Source organism: Salmo salar, chromosome ssa01 (assembly GCF_905237065.1).
Source record: "Salmo salar chromosome ssa01, Ssal_v3.1, whole genome shotgun sequence".
Classification (NCBI taxonomy): Eukaryota; Metazoa; Chordata; class Actinopteri; order Salmoniformes; family Salmonidae; genus Salmo; species Salmo salar.
In genome coordinates, this window is record NC_059442.1 from 5,201,146 (window position 1) to 5,215,807 (window position 14,662).

A 14,662-nucleotide genomic window follows, 5' to 3' on the forward strand; every position below is an offset into this window, starting at 1 on the left:
AGTCCAAACCAGAGCAGTCCAAACAGAGCAGACCAAACAAAACCAGAGCAGACCAAACCAGAGCAGACCAAACCAGAGCAGTCCAAAACAGAGCAGTCCAAATCAGAGCAGTACAAACAAGAGCAGTCCAAACAAGAGCAGTCCAAACCGAACCAGAGAAGTCCAAACCAGAGAAGTCCAAACCAGAGCCGACCGAACCAGAGCAGTCCAAACCAAACCAGAGCAGTCCAAACCAAACCAGAGCAGTCCAAACCAGAGCAGTCCAAACCAGAGCAGTCCAAACCAGAGCAGTCCAAACCAGAGCAGTCCAAACCAGAGCAGTACAAACCAGAGCAGTCCAAACCGAACCAGAGCAGTCCAAACCAGAGCAGTCCAAACCAGACCGGAGCAGTCCAAACCGGAGCAGTCCAAACCAGAGCAGTCCAAACCAGAGCAGTCCAAACCGAACCAGAGCAGTCCAAACCAGAGCAGTCCAAACCAGAGCAGTCCAAACCAGAGCAGTCCAAACCAAATCATAGCAGTCCAAACCAGAGCAGTCCAAATCGGAGCAGTCCAAACCAGAGCAGTCCAAACCAGAGCAGTCCAAACCAAATCATAGCAGTCCAAACCAGAGCAGTCCAAACCAGAGCAGTCCAAATCATAGCAGTCCAAACCAGAGCAGTCCAAACCAGAGCCGTCCAAACCAGAGCAGTCCAAACCAGAGCAGTCCAAACCGGAGCAGTCCAAACCGGAGCAGAACAAACCAGAGCCGACCAAACCGGAGCAGTCCAAACCGGAGCAGTCCAAACCAGAGCAGTCCAAACCAGAGCAGTCCAAACCGAACCAGAGCAGTCCAAACCAGAGCAGTCCAAACCAGAGCAGTCCAAACCAGAGCAGTCCAAACCAGAGCCGACCAAACCGGAGCAGTCCAAACCGGAGCAGTCCAAACCAGAGCAGTCCAAACCAGAGCAGTCCAAACCGAACCAGAGCAGTCCAAACCAGAGCAGTCCAAACCGGAGCAGTCCAAACCGGAGCCGACCAAACCGGAGCAGTCCAAACCGGAGCAGTCCAAACCAGAGCAGTCCAAACCAGAGCAGTCCAAACCGGAGCAGTCCAAACCGGAGCAGAACAAACCGGAGCAGTCCAAACCGGAGCAGTCCAAACCTGAGCAGTCCAAACCTGAGCAGAGCAGACCAAGCGAAGGGAAGAGATAACCACATCACAGGGGCTGGAGGTTGAGATTGACATCCCCTGGTGGTACCAGAGTATCACTGCAACTTCCTGGTCGCCCTCTGATGACCTCATCGTGTTACTGGGGTGTATTCATAAAGAGCCACCAGCCTCCTCCATGTCTTGTTGGGGAATTAATGGGATTTTAGGACAAATGCAGAAAATAAGGTCACCGGCTTAGGAGATCTGATATGTTTTGATAATCTTTATCAGCTAATGTCACTTTTGTGTGAATTTTCAAGCAATTATTTGAATTCTGAAGCAATTACAGTATGTCCTCAGAAAAAGCCTCTAAGGCACATAGAGGCCTCGTAATTCAGTCATGTTAACTGACTGATATTATATTACAGAACAAAACATAGAAGATATCCTAGACCTGTGTTAACCTCAGACATTATTTTTGAACGTTTATTACAAAGCCATTAATTTTCCCAATAGGAATGGCCTGAACGAACCAGAAGTAACACATTTCATTTATTTTTTTTAGGACTACAAGCTGACGATCTCTATGAGTTGCAGTCCGTAGCAAATGAAAAACGTTTTGTAACGAAAACGAGAGTCTCTATTGGACAAATTCAGGTAGGTCCCACCCAGTTTCTTTGTTTTTGTAGTGGATACACTCCTGGTACTGCAGTTGTACCTCTCTGCTCTTTAGCTTCTCTACACAGATTTAAAATGACCAACAATGACTGACTTATATAATAGACTACAGTATATATGGTATATTTATAGATCTATAGATATATAAAGAAAACAACATCTGATTGTTGAAAGCTTGAAATCAGTATACATGAGTTTTTAATGTCATAAAACCAAATCACCAGTTGTGTTACAGTACAACCCACTACACACATCTCCAGTGCCACATACAGCTCTCTCTCTGGCTCTGTCTCAGCTCTCTTTCTCTCTCCCTCTCTGTCTCTCTCTCTGGCTCTGTCTCAGCTCTCTTTCTCTCTCCCTCTCTGTCTCTCTCTCTGGCTCTGTCTCAGCTCTCTCTCTGGCTCTGTCTCAGCTCTCTCTCTCTCTCTCTCTCTCCCTTTCTGTCTCTCTCTGTCTCTCTCAGCTCTCTCTCTCTCTCTCTCTCTCTCTCTCTCTCTCTCTCTCTCTCTCTCTCTCTCTCCCTCTCTGTCTCTCTCTGCTCTCTCTGTCTCTCTCTCTCTCTCTCTCCCCTCTCTGTCTCTCTCTCCTCTGTCTCTCTCTCTCTCTCTCCCTCTCTGTGGCTCTGTCTCAGCTCTCTCTCTCTCTCTCTCTCTCCCTCTCTGTCTCTCTCTGCTCTCTCTCTCTGTCTCTCTCTCTCTCTCTCCCTCTCTGTGGCTCTGTCTCAGCTCTCTCTCTCTCTCTCTCCCTCTCTGTCTCTCTCTGCTCTCTCTCTCTCTCTCTCTCTCTCTCTCCCTCTCTGTCGCTCTCTGTCGCTCTCTGTGGCTCTGTCTCAGCTCTCTCTCTCTCCCTCTCTGTCTCAGCTCTCTGCTCTCTCTGTCTCAGCTCTCTCTCTCTCTCTCTCTCTGCTCTCTCTGTCTCAGCTCTCTCTCTCGCTCTCCCTCTCTGTCTCTCTCTGAGCCAGTGGGATGTAACTTACTGTAGATTGTGAGTTACCAGGCACATTAAACATAACAGCCTTCAATACATGATTACACCCAAACACATTCCTGGCTGCTCTCTAACCCCCATCCATACCAGCGGGCATTCTATTTAACGCATATATCCCTTTGAATATGTAACAAATGATAACGCATATTTACTCTGATTAAGTGTCACGTGAATGTAATGAAAAGCTTGTCAATGAGGCCATCTCATCTCAACCCTTTCAGACCATGCAGGTAGTGAACTACAGAGGATGACAGGTGTTCCTAGTCTTACAGTTCAATATTGGCATTTTGTAGCATATTATAATTTTTTTTAACAGCAGAAGTCTCAATAAATAGATGTATATTAGCAAAGTGCATCATGGAAGACCAGTAGAAAAATACCTGTAAATTATCAATCTGTTACAGTTCTCTGCAGAAACACAATTTTTTTGGGGGGGGGATTTTTTGAAAACTTTGTAAGACCAAGATATTATTCATAGTAATAACAAATAAAAATAACAATGCAATTTCTTAAACGTTTTAGGGAGATATAATAGATCTTTAGAAAACATGAAGAAGACATTGGAGCGCATCTAAAATGGCACCCTATTCCCTATAAAGTGCAAAGCCAGAACCGTATGGGCCCTGGTCTAAAGTAGTGCACTATATAGTGAATAGGGTACCATTTGCGACACTGATATCCTTTTCCCAATATACGACCCCCCCCCCCCATACCAAGCCACAGTAGTCCCTGTAGGACTGAAGGAGCTGAATGTGACCACATTGAAACAAATAGTCAAAATATACAGAATATATGGAAATACTTATATATAGACAGATGTACTGAAGTAATGTTCAGGGCACTTTGATAATGTTATCCTTCTATGTCTTCCTCACCTTCTTCCACTCCTCCTCCTCCTCCTCCTCCTCCTCCTCCTCCTCCTGTCTGTAGTTTGATAGTTGATCCGTCTGTACTTAGCTTGTTCTCTGTTGTTCCTCCTCCTCCTCCTCCTCCTCCTCCTCCTTCTCCTCCTCCTCCTCCTCTTCCTCCTCCTCCTCCTCCTCCTCCTCCTCCTGTCTGTAGTTTGATAGTTGATCCGTCTGTACTTAGCTTGTTCTCTGTTCCTCCTCCTCCTCCTCCTCCTCCTCCTCCTCCTCCTCCTCCTGTCTGTAGTTTGATAGTTGATCCGTCTGCTTGTTCTCTGTTGTTCCTCTTCCTCCTCCTCCTCCTCCTCCTCCTCCTCTTGCCTCTGACGACTCTGCTGCTGAATTCGTTCCTTAATAAGAAACTAAGCCAATAAAATACTACTAAATACTATGAGTCCATTCAATTGTCACTCATTATCAACAATATATTTTCCATTAGTTATATAACATTTTTTTTTGTTCTCCATAATGTAAGATCTGAAAATAGTATCTTTGATTTCCTCTTTTTTTTTTGTAAAAAAAAAAAAAAAAAAAATGTGTTTTGGTTTGATCCCCCAAAATACTTAGTTTAGAAAAAGTTGTTCTCATCAAGGTGTTGAGAAAAATATAGACTTCTTCTGATAGCTCAGATCTCACCAGCTTATTGTCTCTTCTAGTGGAATACAGACCAGACCAGACCAGACCAGATGAGACCAGACCAAATGAGACCAGATGAGACACCGTCTGGTGTTCTTATCCCCGGTATGGAGGTACCCCAACCCCAGCTGTAAGCACACCCATGTGAGTAGCAGACCGGCTCTCCCTGCCTTAACAGACATCTCCTACAGAGGAGATGGACTGATTATGTCTGGGGGTCCTTAGAGTGGGGTTGAGGGAGGGTGGAGGGGTGGAGGAGAGGGGGCCACCACCAACTCCCTTTACCTCATATTGTTCTCCTCCTCTCATCCCTTCATACCAACAAAATATAATTCTATCATTACATCATTCCACACTGAGAATCCTACTTTTACTCTCCATTACGTTTATCTTTGAACCTCCTGTAAGGAGGCTCTAGAAGTGTCCCAGAAGTATTCTAGAAGTGTCTCAGAAGTATTCTAGAAGTGTCCCAGAAGTATTCTAGAAGTGTCCCAGAAGTATTCTAGAAGTGTCCCAGAAGTATTCTATAAGTGTCTCAGAAGTGTTCTAGAAGTGTTCCAGAAGTGTTCTAGAAGTGTTACAGAAGTGTTCCAGGAGGTTCTAGAAGCCCTCTATATGACAGTAGGCCTCCATGCTGGAGAAGAGAATGTAGAGGAACCAGAGACTGAAGAAGAAGGCTGAGGTGGCCAGTCTATGGCCGCGCGGCCCGCCCAGCTCCCCCCCGATGTGGGCCCGGCGGCGGTATAGCAGCACGGAGACCCCAAGGAAGGCGAAGATGGTGTAGAGGGTGACGGAGAAGGCCAGGGAGCCGGCCTCCACCACAAACTGCTTGCCCTGCATGTGCCAGTAGATGGCAGCTATCGACCACGCCACCCCGATGCCCAGGAACACGTTGACCGCGTTGCTGCCCGTCACGTTACCGATGGAGGCGTCTGCATATGTGTCCTGCACCGCCGCTACCTTACTGGCAAATGTGTCTGGAGAGAGAGAGAGAGAGAGAGATAGAGAGAGAGAGAGAGAGAGAGAGAGAGAGAGAGAGAGAGAGAGAGAGAGAGAGAGAGAGAGAGGGAGAGGGAGAGGGAGAGATAGGGAGGGAGGGAGGGAGGGATAGAGAGAGAGAGAGAGAGAGAGAGAGAGAGAGAGAGAGAGAGAGAGATAGGGAGGGAGGGAGGGAGGGAGGGAGAGAGAGAGAGAGAGAGAGAGAGAGAGAGAGAGAGAGAGAGAGAGAGAGAGAGAGAGAAAGAGGGAGAGAGAGAGGGAGGGAGGGAGGGAGAGAGAGAGAGAGGGAGGGAGATAGGGAGGGAGGGAGGGATAGAGAGAGAGAGAGGGAGGGAGGGAGAGAGAGAGGGAGGGAAAGAGGGAGAGAGAGCGGGAGAGAGAGAGAGAGAAAGAAAGAAGGAAAGAGGGAGATGAAGAGAGAGACATAAAGAGAGTAAGAGGGAGAGAGAGAGAGAGGGAGACAAAGAAAGAGAGTAAAAGGGCGAGAGAGAGAGAGAGAAAGAGGGAGAGAGGGAGGGAGGGAGGGATAGAGAGAGAGGGAGGGAGGGAGAGAGAGAGAGGGAGGGAAAGAGTGATAGAGAGAGGGAGAGAGAGAGAGAAAGAAAGAAGGAAAGAGAGAGATGGAGAGAGAGAGGGAAAGAGTGAGATGAGAGAGAGACAAAGAAATAGAGTAAAAGGGAGAGAGAGAGGGAGAGAGAGGGAGAGGGAGAGGGAGAGAGAGACATAAAGAGAGTAAAAGGGAGAGAGAGAGGGAGAGAGAGAGGGAGACATAAAGAAAGAGAGTAAAAGGGAGAGAGAGAGAGAGAGAAGAGAGAGAGAGAGAGAGAGAGAGAGAGAGAGAGAGAGAGAGAGAGAGAGAGAGAGAAAGGTGCAAAATCAAATCAAATTGTATTGGTCACATACACATGGTTAGCAGATGGTATTGTGAGTGTAGTGAAATGCTTCTAGATCCGACAGTGCAGCAGTATCTAACAGGTAATATCTAACAATTACACAACAAACCCTAATATACACAATCTAGTAAAGGAATGGGATGAGAATATATAAACATAAAATATATGGATGAGCAGTGACAGAGTGGCTAAGATGCAGTAGATAGTAAAGAATAGATAGTGAAGGATAGAGTATACAGCATATACATATGAGATGAGTAATGCGAGATATGTAAACATTCTTAAAGTGGCATTATTGAAGTGACTGAAGTGACTAGTGTTCCATTTATTAAAGTGGCCAATGATTTCAAGTCTGTAGGTAGGCAGCAGCCTCTCTGTGCTAGTGATGGCTGTTTAACTTTTTGCGGATCATTGGGAGCGCGAGATTCAAATTACAGAAATAGTAATATTTAACATTCATGAAAATACAAGTGTCTTCATCGATTAAAAGCTTAACTTATTGTTAATCCAGCCGCTGTGTCAGATTTCAAAAAGGCTTTACGGTGAAAGCACACCATGCGATTATCTGAGGACAGCACCCCATCATACAAAAGCATTAAAAACATTTTCCAACCAGGCAGATGCGCCACAAAAGTCAGAAATAGCGATAAAATAAATCACTTACCTTTGAAGATCTTCTTCTGTTGGCACTCCAAAAGGTCCCAGCTACATCACAAATGGTCGTTTTGTTCGATAAAGTCCTTCTTTATATCCCCAAAACCTCAGTTTAGCTGGCGCGCTTCATTCAATAATCCACCGGTTTCCCTTCTTCAAAATGCATATAAAATGAATCCCAAACGTTACCAATAAACTTCTCCAAACAAGTCAAACAACGTTTATAATCAAACCTGAGGTACCCTAATACGTAAATAAACGATCAAATTTAAGACGGAGAATCGTTATTGTCATTACCGGAGATAAACAACAAAGTACGCGCATTCACCAGAACGCGTAACAAACTACAGCCAAAATGGGAGCCACTTAGAAAAACTAAAAATTCTAGCTCATTTTTCCAAAAACCAGCCTGAAACTCTTTCTAAAGACTGTTGACATCTAGTGGAAGCGCTAGGAACTGCAATCTGGGAGGTATTCCCTTCATATTAAAAATGACAGCCATTGGAATCAATGGTGGGCTGAATTATTTTTTTCTGGATGGTTTGTCCTTGGGTTTTTCGCCTGCCATATCAGTTCTGTTAGACATTATTTAAACAGTTTAGAAACTGTAGAGTGTTTTCTATCCAAATCTACCAATTATATGCATATCCTAGCTTCTGGGCCTGAGTAACAGGCAGTTTACTTTGGGTACGCTTGTCATCCAGACGTCAAAATACTGCCCCCTAGCCCAAAGAGGTTAACAATTTGATGGCCTTGAGATAGAAGCTGTTTTTCAGTCTCTCTGTCCCAGCTTTCTGATGCACCTGTACTGACCTCGCCTTCTGGATGGTAACGGGGTGAACAGGCAGTGGCTCGGGTGGTTGTTGTCCTTGATGATCTTTTTTGCCTTCTTGTGACATCAGGTGTTGTAGGTGTCCTGGAGGGCAGGTAGTTTGCCCCAGGTGATGCGTTGTGCAGACCTCACTACCCTCTGGAGAGCCCTGCGGTTGTGGGCGGTGAAGTTGCCATACCAGGTGGTGATACAGCCCGACAGGATGCTCTCAATTGTGCACCTGTAAAAGTTAGTGAGGGTTTTCGGTGACAAGCCACATTCTTTTCAGCCTCCTGAGGTTGAAGAGGCGCTGTTGCGTGGACCATTTCAGTTTGTCGGTGATATGTACACCGAGGAACTTTTCACCTTCTCCACTGCCCTCACCTCCTCCCTGTAGGCCATCTCGTCGTTGTTGGTAATCAAGCCTATCACTGTTGTGTCCTCTGCAAACTTGATGATTGAGTTGGAGGTGTGCATGGCCACGCAGTCGTGGGTGAACAGGGAGTGCAGGAGAGGTCTGAGAACGCACCCTTGTGGGGCCCCGGTGTTGAGGATCAGAGATGTTGTTTCCTACCTTCACCACCTGGGGGTGGCCCGTCAGGAAGTCCAGGACCCAGTTGCACAGGGCGGGGTCGAGACCCAGGGTCTCAAGCTTAATGATGAGTTTAGAGGGTACTAGGGCAGTGGGGCAGTGGGATAGGGCAGTGCGCAGTGTGCAGTGTGATGGCGATTGCATCGTCTGTGGACCTATTGGGGTGATATGATCCTTGACTAGTCTCTCAAAGCCCTTCATGATGATAGAAGTGAGTGCTACGGGGCGATAGTCGTTTAGCTCAGTTGCATGCGCATGCTCCAAGGACCTGGCTAGGGATGCCGTCTGGGCCGGCAGCCTTGCGAGGGGCTAACACGTTTAAATGTTTTACTCACGTTGGCAACGGAGAAGGAGAGCCCACAGGTTTTGGCAGCGGACCCTGTCAATGGCACTGTTTGTCCTCAAAGTGCGCAAAGAAGTTGTTTAATTTGTCTGGGAGCAAGACATTGATGTCCGCGACGGGGCTGGTTTTCTTTTTGTAATCCATGATTTTCTGTAGAGCCTGCCAAGTACATCTTGTGTTTGAGCTGTTGAATTGCGACTCCACTTTGTCTCTATACTGATGCTTTGCTTGTTTGATTTCCTTACGGAGGGAATAACTACACTGTATGTATTCGGTCATGTTTCCAGTTGCCTTGCCATGATTAAATGTGGTGGTGCGTGCTTTCAGTTTTGCCCGAATGCTGCCATCAATCCACGGTTTCTGGTTAGGGAAGGTTTTAATAGTCACAGTGGGTACAACATCTCCTATACACTTCCTTATAAACTCGTTCACCGAGTCAGCGTATACGTCAATGTTATTGTTTGAGGCTTCCCGGAACATATTCCAGTCCACGTGATTGAAACAATATTGAAGCGTGGAATCCGATTGGTCAGACCAGCGTTGGATAGACCTAAGTACGGGCGCTTCCTGTTTTAGTTTCTGCCTATAGGAGGGTAGCAAGAAGATGGAGTCATGGTCAGATTTGCCAAAAGGAGGGGGGGGAGGGCCTTGTATGCATCGCGGAAGTTAGAGTAGCAGTGGTCGAGTGTGTTACTCACTCGTGTACTGCAATCTATATACTGATATAATTTAGGTAGCCTTCTTCTCAGATTAGCTTTGTTAAAATCCCCAGCTACAATAAATGCAGCCTCAGGATATATGGTTTCCAGTTTGCATAAAGTCCAGTGAAGTTCCTTGATGGCTGGCTTGGTAACCGCTTGCGGGGAGATATACACGGCTGTGACGATAACCGAGGAGAGTTATCTTGGGAGATAATACAGACGGCATTTGATTGTGAGGCATTCTAGGTCAGGTGAACGAAAGGACTTGTTCTTGTATGTTGTTACAATTACACCATGAGTTGTTAATCATGAAACATACATCACGCCCTTCTTCTTACCAGAGACATTTTTGTTCCTGTCGGCGCGATGCACTGAAAATCCCGTTGGCTGTACGGACCCCGACAGCATGTCCCCAGCTAGCCATGTCTCCTCCGTGAAACAGAGTATGTTACAATCCTGGATATCTCTTTGGAAAGCAACTCTTGCCCTGATTTCGTCGACTTCATTAACTAGGGACTGGACATTAGCGAGTAATATATTTGGAAACGGTGGGTGGTGTGCGCGCACCCGAAGCCTCACTGCGCCGGCACCCTTTCCTCCGGCGGCGTTGTTTTGGGTCGGCCTCTGGAATCAGTTCAAATGCTCTGGGAGGTGCAGACAAAGGATCCGCTTTGGGAAAGTCATATCCCTGGTCGTATTCCTGGTCGTAGTGGTCGTTGTGCTGGTAAGTTGACGTCTCTCTGATATCCAAATAGTTCTTCCCGGCTGTTTGTAATAACACAATGTTTTCTGGGCTAACAATGTAAGAAATAATATTTAAAAAAAACAGCTGCCATCTCTATCGGCGCAATCGTGCATTATACTAAAATGATGTGTCTTGTGATTTATATTTTATGACTGAATCATTTAAAATCATTTCAAAGGTAGCAGTGAAAAGAAAGACGCTTTAATTGTTGTATGACTTTACACCCATACCCCCTACGCCCAAACCTCCCACATTCCTTACACCCACGCCCCCTACACCCCCTACGACCACACCCCCTACACCCACACCCCCCACCCCCTACACCCCCTATGCCCACAGCCTCCCCCCCACACCCCCTATCCCCACACCCACACCGCCACACCCTTACGCCCACACCCCCTACCCCCTATGCCCACACCCCCTACGACCAGTGTCCAACAAGCTTTCTCTACCCTTAACCTTGTTCTGAACACCTCCAAAACAGAGGTCACGTGGTTTGGTAAGAAGAATGCCCCTCCTCCCACAGGTGTTATTACTACCTCTGAGGGTTTAGTGCTTTAGGTAGTCACCTCATACACGTACTTGGGAGTACTGGCTAGACGGCGCACTGTCCTTCTCTCAGAACATATCAAAGCTGCAGGCTAAAGTTAAATCTAGACTTGGTTTCCTCTATCGTAATCGTTCTTCTTTCACCCCAGCTGCCAAACTAACCCTGATTCAGATGACCATCCTACCCATGCTAGATTACGGAAACATAATTTATAGATCGGCCGGTAAGGGTGGTCTCGAGCAGCTAGATGTTCTTTACCATTCGGCCATCAGATTTGCCACCAATGCTCCTTATAAGACACATTACTGCACTCTATACTCCTCTGTAAACTGGTCATCTCTGTATACCCGTTGCTTATTTGTAAAACCCTCTTAGGCCTCACTCCCCCTATCTGAGATATCTACTGCAGTCCTCATCCTCCACATACAACACTCGTTCTGCCAGTCACATTCTGTTAAAGGTCCCCAAATCACACACATCCCTGGGTCGCTCCTCTTTTCAGTTCGCTGCAGCTAGCGACTGGACCGAGCTGCAACAAACACTCAAATTGGACAGTTTTATCTCAATCTCTTCATTGAAAGACTCCATCATGGACACTTTACTGACTGTTGTGGCTGCTTTGTGTGATGTATTGTTGTCTCTACCTTCTTGCCCTTTGTACTGTTGTCTGTGCCCAATAATGTTTGTACCATGTTTTGTGCTGCTACCATGTTGTGTTGCAACCATGTTGTTGCTATGTTGTGTTGCTACCATGCTGTGTTGTCATGTGTTTCTGCCTTGCTATGTTGTTGTCTTAGGTCTCTCTTTATGTAGTGTTGTAGTGTCTCTCTTGTTGTGATGTGTGTTTTGTCCTATTTTTATATTGTATTAATTTTTAATTTTTAGTCCCAGGCCCCCGTCCCCGCAGGAGGCCTTTTGCGTTTTGGTAGGCCGTCAGTGTAAATAAGAATTTGTTCTTAACTGACTTGCCTACGTTAACTGACTTGCCTAATAAAAGGTTAAATAAAATAAAACATAAAAAATACACCCACAGCCTCCCCCCACACACCCATGCTCCATTAGTGTACTCACCAGGGACAGACGTACCCAGTGCCACGAACACCACGGCAGTGACGGAGTCCTTCAACCCGATGGTGCAGCCGAAGTGAGAGGCCAGATCTCCTATCACTGCGGTCAGCATGCCGATGATGATGATGGAGATGAAGAAGCAGGCCCAGCCATTCAGGTAGTCCGTGGGAGGAACACAGGCGAACAGCACCTAATAATAATAATAATAATATGAAAAATAGCATTAATAATAATAATAATAATAATAATAATAATATGAATAATAGCATTAATAATAATATGAATAATAATATGAATAATAATAATAATATGAATATGAATAATAATATGAATAATAATAATAATAATAATATGAGTAATAATAATATTATTAATAATAATATGAATAATATTAATAATATGAGTAATAATAATAATATTAATAATAGCATTAATAATAATATGAATAACCAGAGGAATAATAATAATTTTACACTTTACTATAGGTGTCCTTATGAATGCATTCATAAAGCCCTTATAACAGCTACATAACACATCGTAACATTTGTCAGTAGCCATCGTTAACAGTTATTAATAGTTATGAGCAGTGGCACTAAAGCGTTACTAATAACAATATATGCCATTTAGCAGACGTCTTTATCTGAAGGGACTTACAGTCATGTGTGCATTTTTACATAAGGGTGATCACGGGAATCGAACCCACGACCCTCGGCGTCGCAAGAACCATGCTCTACCATCTGAGCTACAGAGGACCACCAACGCTACTGACCTTCCAGAAGACAGTGAGGAAGTGCATGACGTAGTCAAAACAAGACGGGAGACGCTCTTCACCGGAGTCTTCCTCATCCTCGTCTCCTGGGGACAAGGGAGGGAGGAAGGGGGGAGAGGAGAATGGAGGGAGGAGGGGGAGGGAGGAGTGGACGAGAGGAGCGGAAAGATGGAGGGAGGAGGGAGGGAGGAGCAGAGGAGAGGAGAGATGGAGGGAGGGAGGAGTGGAGGAGAGGAGAGATGGAGGGAGGGAGGGAGGGAGGGAGGAGCGGAGGAGAGGAGAGATGGAGGGAGGGAGGGAGGGAGGGAGGGAGGGAGGGAGGGAGGGAGGGAGGGAGGGAGGGAGGGAGAAGCGGAGGAGCGGATATATGGAGGGACGGAGGAGTGGAGGAGAGGAGAGATGAGGGAGGGAGGGAGGAGCGGAGGAGAGGAATGGAGAGAGGGAGGAGGGATGAAGAGGAGGAGGAGTAACAGGTAGGGACAGTAAAGGGAGGAGGGAGGAGAGGAGAGATGAGGGAGGGAGGGAGGGAGGGAGGAGCGGAGGAGAGGAGAGATGGAGGGGGAAGAGGAGTGGAAGAGAGGAGCGGATAGATGGAGGGAGGGAGGAGGGATGAAGAGGAGGAGGAGTAACAGGTAGGGACAGTAAAGGGAGGAGTGGAGGAGAGGAGAGATGAGGGAGGGAGGGAGGGAGGAGCGGAGGAGAGGAGAGATGGAGGGGGGGAGGAGTGGAAGAGAGGAGCGGATAGATGGAGGGAGGGAGGAGGGATGAAGAGGAGGAGGAGTAACAGGTAGGGACAGTAAAGGGAGGAGTGGAGGAGAGGAGAGATGGAGGGGGGGAGGAGGGATGAAGAGGAGGAGGAGTAACAGGTAGGGACAGTAAAGGGAGGAGTGGAGGAGAGGAGAGATGAGGGAGGGAGGGAGGAGCGGAGGAGAGGAGAGATGGAGGGAGGGAGGAGGGGGAGGGAGGAGTGGAAGAGAGGAGCGGATAGATGGAGGGAGGGAGGAGGGATGAAGAGGAGGAGGAGTAACAGGTAGGGACAGTAAAGGGAGGAGGGAGGAGAGGAGAGATGAGGGAGGGAGGGAGGAGCGGAGGAGAGGAGAGATGGAGGGGGGAGGAGGGATGAAGAGGAGGAGGAGTAACAGGTAGGGACAGTAAAGGGAGGAGTGGAGGAGAGGAGAGATGAGGGAGGGAGGGAGGAGCGGAGGAGAGGAGAGATGGAGGGAGGGAGGAGGGGGAGGGAGGAGTGGAAGAGAGGAGCGGATAGATGGAGGGAGGGAGGAGGGATGAAGAGGAGGAGGAGTAACAGGTAGGGACAGTAAAGGGAGGAGGGAGGAGAGGAGAGATGAGGGAGGGAGGGAGGGAGGAGCGGAGGAGAGGAGAGATGGAGGGGGGGAGGAGGGATGAAGAGGAGGAGGAGTAACAGGTAGGGACAGTAAAGGGAGGAGGGAGGAGAGGAGAGATGAGGGAGGGAGGGAGGAGTGGAGGAGAGGAGAGAGAACAACAGGAACAGGAGGGCGAGTAGAGGAAGAGTGGAAACAGTAGTTGGTAGAGTGATAGAGTAGATGAATAGAGCAAGAAGGGATGACATCAAGGGGAAGGAAGACAATCATTTTTAACTGAGTAATATTTCATAAGAGCTGATGGTTGCATTCCATAGTGACATCCTGGTTCCCAGTGTGTTTAATCCACTCTAAGAAGACTCACATACCCTCACACTGAACTATTAGGATGGGACAGCAAGAGGAACGACAACACACACTACTACTGAACATCTCAATGAAGTGATCTAGTTATATGTAACAAAGCTAAAACCTTGTACAGTCCAACTCTATACATTCACAAGGCCATTGGGGGCCCTCAGCAGGCCATTGGGGGCCCTCAGCAGACCATTGGGGGCCCTCATCAGGCCATTAGGGGCCCTCATCAGGCCATTAGGGGCCCTCAGTAGACCATTAGGGGCCCTCATCAGGCCATTAGGGGCCCTCAGTAGGCCATTAGGGGCCCTCAGTAGGTCATTAGGGGCCCTCAGTAGGTCATTAAGGGCCCTCAGTAGGCCATTAGGCCATTAGGGGCCCTCAGTAGACCATTAGGGGCCATCAGTAGGCCATTCGGGGCCCTCAGTAGGCCATTCGGGGCCCTCAGTAGGCCATTAGGGGCCCTCAGTAGGCCATTAGGGGCCCTCAGTAGGCCATTAGGGGCC

The 14,662-nt window shown here is 47.5% G+C and overlaps 1 protein-coding gene across 2 annotated transcripts in view; it reads right to left on the bottom strand.

The window, feature by feature from the left end:
• Positions 1-3,941: 3,941 nt before the first annotated feature.
• The window catches only part of LOC106600501 (sodium/calcium exchanger 3), a 209,112-nt gene continuing 198,391 nt past the window's right edge, over positions 3,942-14,662 (bottom strand). The window contains exons 6-8 of one of the 2 annotated variants that reach the window (XM_045707923.1): positions 12,463-12,545; positions 11,697-11,883; positions 3,942-5,314 (exon numbers count right to left, since the gene is read on the bottom strand). In XM_045707923.1, coding sequence (XP_045563879.1) covers positions 4,938-5,314; positions 11,697-11,883; positions 12,463-12,545 — 647 coding nt within the window. In that variant the 3' untranslated portion in view covers positions 3,942-4,937. Of the gene's footprint in view, positions 5,315-11,696; positions 11,884-12,462; positions 12,549-14,662 lie in introns of both variants that reach the window. The other variant, XM_045707892.1, reaches the window with a different exon arrangement.